General features: G+C 42.4%; 1 protein-coding gene across 2 annotated transcripts in view; it reads left to right on the top strand.

Moving 5' to 3' along the window:
• The first annotated feature begins 2,178 nt into the window (after positions 1–2,178).
• Positions 2,179–11,937, top strand: part of gsk3ba (glycogen synthase kinase 3 beta, genome duplicate a) — a 43,323-nt gene continuing 33,564 nt past the window's right edge. The window contains exon 1 of one of the 2 annotated variants that reach the window (XM_050048278.1): positions 2,179–3,061. In XM_050048278.1, the coding sequence (XP_049904235.1) occupies positions 2,974–3,061 (88 nt within the window). In that variant the 5' untranslated portion in view covers positions 2,179–2,973. The remainder of the gene's footprint in view (positions 3,062–11,937) is intronic. The other variant, XM_050048279.1, reaches the window with a different exon arrangement.

The raw sequence follows: 11,937 nt of genomic DNA, 5'->3' as shown, positions 1-11,937 counted from the left end.
CTGATTTATTAACAACTTTACTATTAATAACACAATTTTCAGTATTAACAGTTGCCAATATTTACATTATTCCCAAATACAGAGAAGAAACACTAGCCAAAGGGATTTTTTCGCAACCTGGAAACCTGAAATGTGTTTTTATTAACAGCTGATCTACTGTATATGCATTAGTAAAGGTGCAAGATTCACCTTTGTTGTTATTATTTAGTTTAGTTTAGTTTATCTAAGAAGGGACACATCAACAATAGATTACTTTAAGATTATTGTTTAATCATGAGAATGTAATGATCATCAAATTTGTGATTCAGAGCTAAAACCTGAGGCAAACTTGATGCAATATAAAACGAAAGGACATACAATTTTTAAAAGCACTAGAGGCAGTAATGACATATTTCCATATAAAAAAAACACTGCAGCACCAGCAGGACACATCATTAGCAACAACAGAAAAGAGCTTAGTGCTTACATGTGTATGTATTAATCACCCATTGTTTTCACTGATTACTGAAAGATCTGTAAGTGTTTAGTTCTCTGATATGAATTGACATCCCACTCTCCTGAACCTCTTAAAGACCAGGCCGACTGGCTAAAAGCACTTTTCAGGACAGTCTCCTCTTATGGAACTGCTAGTGACACAAATTATGTTTGTTTGCATGTCTTAATAAGTCATCCCAACTTAAAATCTGATATATCTGATCTGATATATTATTAAACAAAACAGGAATTAGGGATTCTGTTTCAGCCTCCTCCATGCAACACATAAATAAAATAAAGTGCAATCAAGAGCGTAGGTTTCATTTTAAAACTAAGGGGGGCACCAGTAACATGGAGGGTTGGGGATTTGAGAGCATCAAACACTTAACTTCCTGCATGCTGGTGAATTTTATGCACCAGTTTGTGGCTTTTCTGCATCAGGTTAAGATAGAAATGTCTTAAATTTCATTGAACTAAAAGTCCTCTGGGGGGACAAATACACATGTTCTTATTATCTACACATATGTGTGCAATGAAGTCAAAGATATTATTAAAAATGAATAAATAGGCATACATGAAATGGTAATAGAATATGGTGGCATGAGGAGAAAACACAATTTGGCAATAATGCGATAAAAGAAGAAACTGCACTGTATTAATAAATACAGTCATGTTCATCTACTTTATTCTTTTAAGTTGTGGCGCTTGAGTTGGCAGGGGGAGACTGATTTCTGATAAATGATCAATCAGTCAATCAAACTTTATTTATATGGCACTTTTCATACTGTAATGGTAAGGACTAAAATTATAACAGCACTCATAAAAAATAAGTAAATAAATAAGTAACGAAATAGAATAATATGCCAGATAAAAAGTCAGATTAGTAAAAATAAATAAATACACAATAATCATAAATACAAAATTAAAAAATATAATAAAATAAATTTATTTATTAAAATAATAATAATGATAAAATATAATAAAAGTCAGTTCAATTAAAGCCAGGCTAAATGGTGTAATATATGATTTATTTGCCAATAATAAGGCAATTAGTTGCAACTATAAACTCTTTATAAATGGCTCCCTATTAGACAGTAGGAAGCTGCCACATGAGTGATAAGGATAGAGGTGAAATTAGCCTGGATAAAGACTTGTAGTGACAAGGCAGCCATGCACATATGCACACACACATTATTAAAATTACTAAGCATTATGACTCTCATTTAATAGATGTGCCAGGGGGGTTGCGTGGATAAAAAAAAAGAGTGGTGGAGAGATAGTGGACTGGCCTGTGTGACTAACATAGCAACAGTGCTGCATGCATTACCACCGGTGCTCTGTGACAGCTGGGTCCATTTGAACTGACAGTCCGGCTTTGGATCCCTATTGGCCGACAGAGCCATCAATCCTGGGAGCGGACCCGCCCATTGTCCCCGCCGCGGCATGGGAAAAATCCTTTGAAGTCGAGAGGGCGGTGCTAAGCACATTATGCCATGTGGTGCTCGAGAGCGGCGTTCCTATTGGACGACAGGAACACGGGAAACGCCCATTTCTGAAGGATACCCTCTGTGATTGGCTAAAATGGCCACCCCAGATTCGCCGTTTGCGCGTTCACAGTTTTGCTATTCTCCCTCGCGGGTTACGTCAGCGGCGTGAACCTCCTTCCGTTACAGCGCAGCGTTCCCTGTAACCTTTTACGGAAGTGGCGTAGCTAACGTGCGCAGCGACAAAGACAGCGAGCCCGAAACCTATGGGGAAGGAATAAAAAAAGAAATTCAGTATCGTCGCACTCTGTACTTAAAGACCATCATTTTCTGGAGAGGTCGCTGCCCCGGAGGCTCGGTGAAGACGCGGAAATTTAACGGCAGCGAGGGCGGATTTTGACTCAGCGCAGAGCCAGTGAATTCGTTGAGGAGGACTGTGGCAACTGGCAGATTTTCCGTTGGACGGTCTGTAGGCTAGGGTATAGCGAGGGAGCCGCCATGGCAGTCGGATCATTGAGCCTCCACATCGGGATATGAAGAGGAACTGCATGTGTCCTGAATCGTCCAGAAAACGCCGCATTTCCCTGTGATCCGCGCCGGATCAGCTCTCTGAACACCTCGCCTCACCTTTCTTCATCTTTGTGAGATTGATTCAGCACCCAGAAAGAAATCGCGATTGGTTTTAATCGAAGGGGGCCACAGGGAGAGGCCAGATTCATGACTATTTTAGTCGGAGACGTGTCTTCAAAGGCCCGCTGAGAGAAAACCTGGAGTATAAGGAAGATATGCTGCTCTGATTTAACCGTTGGTGGGCAAGAAAGGGTAGTTTATTAGGTGATACGGACTACAGTGGAAGGATAAAGGGATCTCTTTCTGCCTGTCTTCCCCCTGTGAATTATAGTGTGATTCATTTACTGTCATCCTTTTTGGATGAGAAGGTCCGGCGGATCAATCAGCCCTGCCGTTTAGCAAGTCACAGTCTCCCGAGTCGAGAGAGAAGCAAAGGGATTGGATCATGTCGGGTCGGCCCAGGACCACATCCTTCGCGGAGAGCTGCAAACCAGTGCCGCAGCCCTCGGCTTTCGGCAGCATGAAAGTCAGCAGTAAGTACACCCCTGTAATCCTAGAGTAGCCTACCTTCCTCTGCATGCACCAGGCCCAGTGTATAAATGTCTCCACACTAACCCAGGCTGGAAATGTGTCAGGCGAGCATGACGTTAGCTCCGGATAGCTTAGCCCTGTCATATAACTGTGTCACTGACTGAGATTGGCCGGTGCTGAGTGGCACACACACATACACGCACACACACTCACACACACTCGCCTCGGTTTGAGCACACACCGCTGCGCTCTGACGCGCCGCCCCGGGGCTGGTCAGCCTGACCAGGGTTAGCAGGCCGCGCCGGGCAGGGCCGGGCCAAAGGGAAGGTAGGGTTGGCACCCACCCAAGTCAGAAATCAAAGCCTTCCCTCTGCACCGCAGATCCGGTTTGACTATGATCCATTTCAATATAGATTAGATCTCATAGCTGCGTTACTACATGGCACCAACCCTATGCGTAATTGAGTTAAAGCGATAGGGCCGGTCTATTACGCAACTGTCAAAGCGGAAGGTGCGCCCGTAGTTGACTCGGGCGACGTGATCCTGGAGAGAGGGCTGGTCCACTGAGCCTATAGACTGTGGGCCGTGTCGAAATCAGACGTCGCGACGACTGGAGGGAGTGTGACACCCAGTATCCTGTTCATGAAGCCACAGTGGCACCATGCCGGAGGCTGGTTATAGACTACCTGCTGCGATAGAGTTGTCCACACACACATCTCTCTTAATTTCTGCTTTTTATGATCTCAGCTGCTATTTCAATGCATGGCACTTTCTCTCAGCCTAATATATGTCTAATTTTGTCCTTACAAACTGGCATCTTCACGTATTTATCACCACAGATTGCAGATACTACTAATTCAAGTCATGTCCCTATTACAGCTGGACCATGTGACACTACACACTAGATATGGGAGTTTATCTTAAGATAATGTGTGAGTTTATTCAACTGTTCTGGTTTAGTGAAATGAATTATTGATGATAATATCCACATTATTAATGACTCACTGTCCTGGCTGGAGACACCCACTGTGCCTACCCTTTCTTATCTCGCATGCAGGCACACATTTGAGGTGTGTGTGTGGAAAAAAATAGGCTATTAAGGAATGTTGGTGATGTGATCATGATGTGTGTTAGTGGGGTGAGGCCTGAGGCTGAGGCTCTCCTCTGGGCCTTGGCGGTGGAAATCACTCAGTGGACGAGGACACACACACAGGGAGATGCACACCCATCCCGAATCTTAATGCTCATCTTGCCCCAGATATGGGCGCCGAAGCACTGGTGTGTCCCTGTCAGTGTGTGATATTCACGTTGCTGTTCAAAGGAGAATCGAGGAATCTTGTGCTATTTAATAAGTCAGTTAAACACAAGTCCTGGAGTGACTCTGAGTCGTTGGCCTAATTGTTGCTCAGACATAAGCCACTGAATTAGCACCAAATGCGAGGCTGACCTTGTGGACTCAACATTACATGAGCTTAAACGCCAGTATTTCGCTGCGGTTTCTCAGCCTGAAAATGTTTTTCTCCTAGAGACTCATCTGGTAAGTCTGTACATCATTATCAGTCATTAAAGGCTGAAGCAGGAGTTGCCCAATTAATTTGGTTTTAATTATTTGATTTCCTACTGGCAGGTGGTGTTCAGCCCCGTAGAGGAAAGTATTTGATTGCATAGCTGCCCCCTGTGATGATCAGTCAATACATAAAGCAGCAACGATCCTTCAGACTTCTAATTTGATTGGAAATAATATGATAATTGGGAATTTTAAAGGACAAGTCTGCTAACGTTTAACTGGGGTTTTCTTCTTCTACTTTTTGGCATCACAGTGATCAAAAGTTGATAGCTTAGGCTAATGGTATTGGTGGTTTCCCTGCTGTTTTTACAATGCGTCTTCATTTTGTCTTCAATTTGAGCCACTAGGTCCAGGATAAATAAAAAAAACTACACTGGTTAACTATCGTAGTGCCATTTATGTCTGCAGAGTTAGCAAGGCGTCAAGCAGTCCAGCCAGAGAAGGCATTTTAGTTGTGCTTCAACATTGGCACTTTTGGCCGTGCACAGTCAAACCATGCCACATTGATTTGTGGAGTTGATACATGTCGAGTTGTGCCGAGTTGTGCCTGAGATGGACCATCTCTGGAGTCAAGTCAGAGTGCCTGATCACCTTCAAGCGGGTTGAGGTGACGTCAGAAGGGCTTTTTAAAAAAAAAAATCGGTGACAATTCAGTGACATGTCCTCTTCTACATCCATCTCCTCATCATGTCCCTGTTTTTCAAGCAATAAGTGGCAGACGCCAAGCAAAATCGGAACAAGATAACGATAAGTAGTTGGCCCCCAACAATCATTCCAGAGTGCTGATCAGGGTGTTGCTTTTAAACGTCATCGACACAAGACAAGTATGTCATCAGGTAAAGACACACCTTCAAGCGGGTAGCCATGTTGTAAATCTCTGCTGCACTGGGCTGATGCATTGAGTCAAACCAAGTTAAATCAAGCCAGCATATGTGTATGGAAAATAGCTACATGAGCCCTTAAACAAGGATTGAACAATGTGGCACTCTCAGGTTATTCAGTTTTCTAAATGCATCCATGGAGTGAAGTGGTTAAGTAACATGTTATCATGGCAAGAACTGGGTTAAAGGTACTTGGTGAAGTAATCATTTTTCTTTTTCTATCTTGAGTCCAGCTGAGAGAAAATGTGTCAAATACTGGCTTGATGTCTGTCATGCTGGTTGGCACAGATCCTCTGGGTTTGAGGATAGATAGACAGATGTACAAGATAGAAGCGATTGTGTTTGCTGCCTTACACCAAACCTGTAATGTAGAAATTTGTGAGGCAACCTTTTGTTTTAACATTAACAATGAAATACAACTACATAACTGCTTTGGCTGTTGTACCATTGTGATGTACTGAACTTTAAACGTTGTCCTTTCCTTGTCTTAAAGGACGAATTACTCTTTAATGTGCAGTTTTGGGACCAAACTGGCCATTCTGAGTGAAATGACTGACTGCCCTTTACTTCTTGGCAATCGTATCCATAGTACTACAGATACCATTTATCACCCACCTTTAGTATGGTTTAAATGCTGCATGAAAGCACCAGTAGTCACACCCACAGGAATATTGTCTTATTATCGATGTTGAAGTACTAATTCGATTGTGTCTGAAGGATATTGCTCAGCTCAAATGTAGGCCTGCAAGTAACATTTGCATTATCAGTTGAGCTGCCAATTTATTTTGGTAGATTCATCAATAATCTTTCATGTATAAAATGTTCAACAACGTGACACTCGTCACTGTGCTTCCTTGGATCCTGAGCAGTACACCTACCGTGACATAGCTGTGTTCGATAGTAATGCTACGCATCAACAGCTAGCTATTTGGGACCCGGCTATTACCATGGACAAAGTCGTTCATTCTGGAAGTTAAGTTGGGTATGCTACAGTGAAACATCTCCGTTACCTCCTTCTTCATCTGTTCTTGAATGTACTGCATGGATGTATCGTTAGATCTACATACCGGACCCTTAAGTGGACCCTTTTCAAACCAATGAGAATTGCGCACCTGGTGCATACTGTCAAAGATACAGCCGTTCTTCTTTCTACTAGGTGGGGATAACGTTACAGGACGAGTAAATAAAAAAAAAAACTCACTCATTTCACATCCAACTCTAAGAATTAAGGCTTTGTATCGGCCAAACCAAAGTAGGTGATTGTTTTTGGAAAAGTGGACTAACCAAGACATTGAGACCACTGATGAAGTTGGGTATGCTACAATGAAACATCTCCGTTACCTCCTTCATCTGTTCTTGAATTTACTGCATGGATGTATTATTAGATCTACATACCGGACCCTTAGGTGGAGCCTTTTCATAAAGTGGCCCCCTCCATATGCCCGTTAGTGTTTCTCCTGCTGGCCACGAGTTCCTGCTTGGCTCATAGACTTTACATTGTGATTTTTCAAATCACTTCTCTCGGTTAGAGGAAAGTTTCCAAATATAAAACCTCCATGGATCAAAAATTCATAATAAAAAGAGTCATAAGCCTTGTTTGCAGGTTGAGCCGTCCTGTCAACAGTTTTACAGACATCTCTTTTATAATGGTGGTCTGTGGGGGAAATATCTTCAGGCTGCAGGGGAATTTTTTGCTGCAATAACAGGAGAGGCCGCTGGGAAAACTCTGAGGCAAGGCTATGCTACACAGTGTGTACATAATGCGCTACTAATAAATATGTCCCGCAGATCTCAAGAGCTAGCACTTGACACTGCACTCAGCAATACACCCGCCAAATATGAGTCCATTGGATGACAGAGACTCCTTCCATTTTAGTTAGATAATAGTTATCGAATCAACAAGTGACTTCAGAGACTTTATGTAGACTTTTTAAAATCTAAATCAGATTTGTCATTCAGAGAAACGCGATTTGCAGTTTCAGCTGTGTCATGATTGTACTTTGGAATGAATTAAGATAACGCCATGTCACCGTGTTATTATCTACCTAGTTGTTTTCTCTTCTTCTCATGCAGTATTTCACCCACCAATACCCTAACCTCGACCAGCCCAACACACACACACACACCACCGCTCATATGTGTGTGAATAACTTAGCTGATTATCCTCAGCAGCTGTAGCCAGTGTGTGTGTATGATCCTGGAGAGAATGCTCCTCCTACACAGGCAGACAAGAACACACACACACACACACACACACACACACGTATGCATACATACGTTCACACACCCACATGAGCACTCTTTGGTTTTGTTTTCTGGGGGTGAGGCAGCTGGCCAAGAACAATGAGCGGCCTGTTTAGCATTTCAAAGCTGTATCTCTCTCTCCCTCTTTCCCTCTTTTCTCCCCTTTCCTTTCTGTCCCTCTCTCACGTTTTGCAAGTGATGATGGGAACAAAACGAACTAATTATACTCTTTGATTCCAAATGAAACAGAAATGACATGCAGACAAGACAAGAACCGGCAGAATCGCTCACAGGGTTGAAAAGAGCGCTGAGTTTTGAGGGGATGGAGACATGAGATGATCAATCTCTGGGCTGTCCATTGGGTGTAGTCGGCGTGGTGTGGTGGCAGGACTGGGCAGCCGTGGCTCTGTGTGCTGCACGACACTGTGATATCTAAAAATCTATGCACCCCTATTGCGTCTGGTCAAAAAAAAACAGCTGATACCTTGATGTCTTGATCAAAGTTGCGCAGACAAATGTCTGTGTCAGCGGTGACATTCCTGTGACTGGATCTTCCAGTCGTGTAGTGAATTATCTCATCAGCGTTGCAAAAGCGGCGCAGCACTCTGCACTCAGCAGGAGTTACCTGCACACATTTACACAGTGCGTCCTTTGCTCCTCCCTTTTGTTGTCCAGGAATTTAGCAAATCTCTTCATGCATTCCTCACAAATGTCACTTTGCCCTGCAGTGCAGTCAGTAACATCCTGTGCATTCTGTAGTCTGAGAGCTCTTAATATGTCGAGCACAGTAACCCAAGTGCTTTTGACAGTTTGGAGTGATTTATATCAATACGATAGTGATCAGCCTCAGTGTTTGTGTGATATTATCTTTAAACCGCAACAGCCAAGCAGTTAATACATGCTGAATACAGGATTGTATTTGTGTGCCAAATTTCAGAGAGGAATGAACACATCGACAGTTTGGCAGGTGCACGTTCTGTGACATTCACTCGTAGTGATTCGACACGAATGGTGTGAAAATGATCCCTCTTCTTGCAGTAAATACATGAATAGTGTTGCCACTACAACCTGATAGTGTCTCAGAGATTAACACTGCAAAGTATTACTCCTATGATAACTCGGAAGTGGGTGGCTCATGTCATAGGATTGAAATATTAAATCATTTCAATTGATTTCTTTGTTTGGACTCTTTTCTCAAACAAAAGGCATGTATATAAGCTCCAAAGGTACCATTAATTGCACCCATGCAATTAATGGTACCCCTTGTTATTAATGAAAGGTTTTCTCGAGTTACTGTAAACTGTTTGCATCAGAATTAGGAAATCCTGTCACATCTTGTGTCAATCTCAAGGCACATCAAACTTCCTAATAATGTTGGTCAGTACCATCAAAGATACATTTGTTCTTCTTTCTACTAAACTGATACAGAGATGCTGTACTGAGGCATTTATTGTAGTGCTCAGCACGAGCCACCAGAGGTCAGTCTCGTCTGGTAGAACAGGCAGCAGAGCTGAGAAAGATGGTGACTGTGAGAGTTGGGGATAACGTTACAGGACTAGTAAATTAAAAAAAAACTCTTGCAAATGCAGAGAGAGAGAGAGAGACAGCAGGGAAAAATGGCATGTAGAGCCAGCATATTTTCACACCCAGCTCTGTGAATTAGACTTTGTTTCGGCCAAACAAAAGTAGGTTATTGCTGAAACAGCGGACTAGCCAAGGCAGTTTCTCTGTCAAGTTTGAATGAGGTGAATAGGTTTTGCTTGTATACTTTGATCAGACCAAATTAAAAGCAGACACGAGTGTGTTGAACATCTGTAAGCTTTCTTGCTGCTTTCATGCTAGTAGCTTAGCTTGCTAATTGGCTAATTGCAGCAACCGCGCTTGTTTGGAACAGTCGTGTGCGATTAAGGTTTTCAGCCTACGTAGTTCTTGTAAGTGGATTGAAAATGCAATTACTTGTGTTCAGTGTGATCACAATACATGGAGGTGGTGTGGCCAATTGGGTAACAATCCATCCACAATGCATTTACACCCGTACTTTCATGTAGTGAAGCACTATCTGATTGCAATCCGATCACTCAAAACGCACCATAATGCAAGGTGTAAAGAGGGTCAGTGTGCTACTTCTAGTCTACTTTAGTAACCAGAGATTTATGGGCTCAAATAAGTTTCAATACAGGGTTCCTATGCATTTTTATCAATTACTTTTATAAAACGTTCCCACAACTTTTTTCCCACAATATGTCCATCGCCACAGCACATTTCCTTAACTTTATTAAAGTAGTTAAAAAAACCCTGCCTTGACACCTCTCTGACAGCAAGCGATTGAAGGAGGGCTCAATTCCAAAGCCATATATCATTTAACATACACTTCCCAGGCATTTGGAGATACACAAACTGATAGTATTTGCTAACATCCCTGCTGCCAACTAGCTTCACACGCCAATGTGTATCACATGATACTAGTGACGTTTCAACGGTCAAACAGGGCAGCATTGGATTTTAAATCAGTAATACAAGGAACAGATTTTGTGGAACATTAGACATGTCTTAGGATTTTTATAAACATATTTTAAATGGCCAAAACCATGTGTATTCACAACATTTCCAAACCATTTCTCCGCCTGGAAAACGGTTTCTAATTTCATAACTTTTCCAGGAATTTCATGACTGTGGGAACCCTGTCAATAAAAGTTGAGCTTGTGAAATGACGCGTAGAAATAATGTCAAAAACTGTGATCGTATATGACCCTTTGCAGACCTGTAGGAAAACAGTTTGCACATATGTAGAAAAGATCTGCTGTCTGTCATGTGTCAGATACTGTACATTTTGTGTCAGGAAAATATACCCACTTTTGACCACCAACATTGTGTCTACCAGTAATGGCGTTGGTGAGTTGGCAGTGAGTGTATCTTCTTTACTTATTCTTGGATTATACTGTTTGATTAAATACATCTTTTTATGAATTGTATTTTAGGCTGTCAGTATTTAGGCCAAGACAGATGAATTTGATAAATTTTGCTCATTGTTTTTGGAAAAACTTGTTGCTCACACATTTTGGTATCAGTGCCAACACGTGTCCTGCAACTGCTCACCAGTGGTGTTTTTTTCTGACCCCATTGTGCACACACGTTGTGGCCCGAGCTAGTCTGGTGACCTGAATTGACTATTGATGCCTCTGGTTAAAAGTTGCAGCAGCTGTCTCTGCCGTGACACCTCGTAGCTGAGTGATGCAGCACATGTATGTGAAATCATGCGCTGTGATTTTGCACATTAATTATTTTCTCGTGGAACGCTAATTGACAAAGTAATTACGGCAATGCTGCAAGCACATGTAGCGAGGTGTTTGTGCTGTAGAGGCTGTGGCTTACATTTTTTTTGTTTCATTATATTCAGAGCCAGGGGGCATTTTTAACACTTAATTCCACCGATGGTTCACTTGGGGACGATTTGCTTTAATGAAAAGGTGCTTTTAGCTCGAAACGAGTGAAATTTCATCTCACACGGGAAATAAAAATAAATCTTCATTGTCATCTGTGGTGACAATTTTCCACCAGTATAAAATGGAGGAAATCTGCGCGAAGATTGACAGTTCATGTTTTTGAGGCTGCTCAGTGTGTGAAAGGTCGGGCTTCACACAGGCTTCCAATCAGTCACTCAAAATGCCAAAAATTCAATTGCAATCTGATTACTTGGTCATTTCTTATTTGCACCAGTGTGAGGTCTCACTGTGAGCTGCCTCTGTGCATGTGTGTGTGTGTGTGTCTATGTGCGTGAGCGTGCACAGACATTTCTCACGGTTTGAGGAAGTGCAGAGGCGTCATAGAAATGGCCCTGCTGGAATATGTAGGCAGAGTCATATTCCTCTCTCTTTCTCACTCACACACTCACACACACACTCTCTCTATCTCTCTCTTGGACAGTCTATTTCTGTCGTTACAGAATTGGTCTTCAGTTTCTCTTTCTAGACTCGGTCCTGGAGAGTGAAGGCCTGTTGGTTTCTCAGACCTCTCCCCTCCCTTTCCCTACATTCCCTTTGATCATAATCACTCCTTCAGTAATTGGACCACTCACTGGTCACACAGTGGCAAAAGGATCTGTGCAAACACACACATGTATAAAATAATTAGGCCTATTTTATGTGTGGGTTTGACCATGAAAAGGTAGACTTTCTTTCTTGTTTCT

This window comes from Epinephelus moara, chromosome 7 (genome assembly GCF_006386435.1).
Source record: "Epinephelus moara isolate mb chromosome 7, YSFRI_EMoa_1.0, whole genome shotgun sequence".
In the NCBI taxonomy this organism is placed as follows: domain Eukaryota; kingdom Metazoa; phylum Chordata; class Actinopteri; order Perciformes; family Serranidae; genus Epinephelus; species Epinephelus moara.
This window is presented reverse-complemented; position numbering and strand designations above follow the sequence as displayed.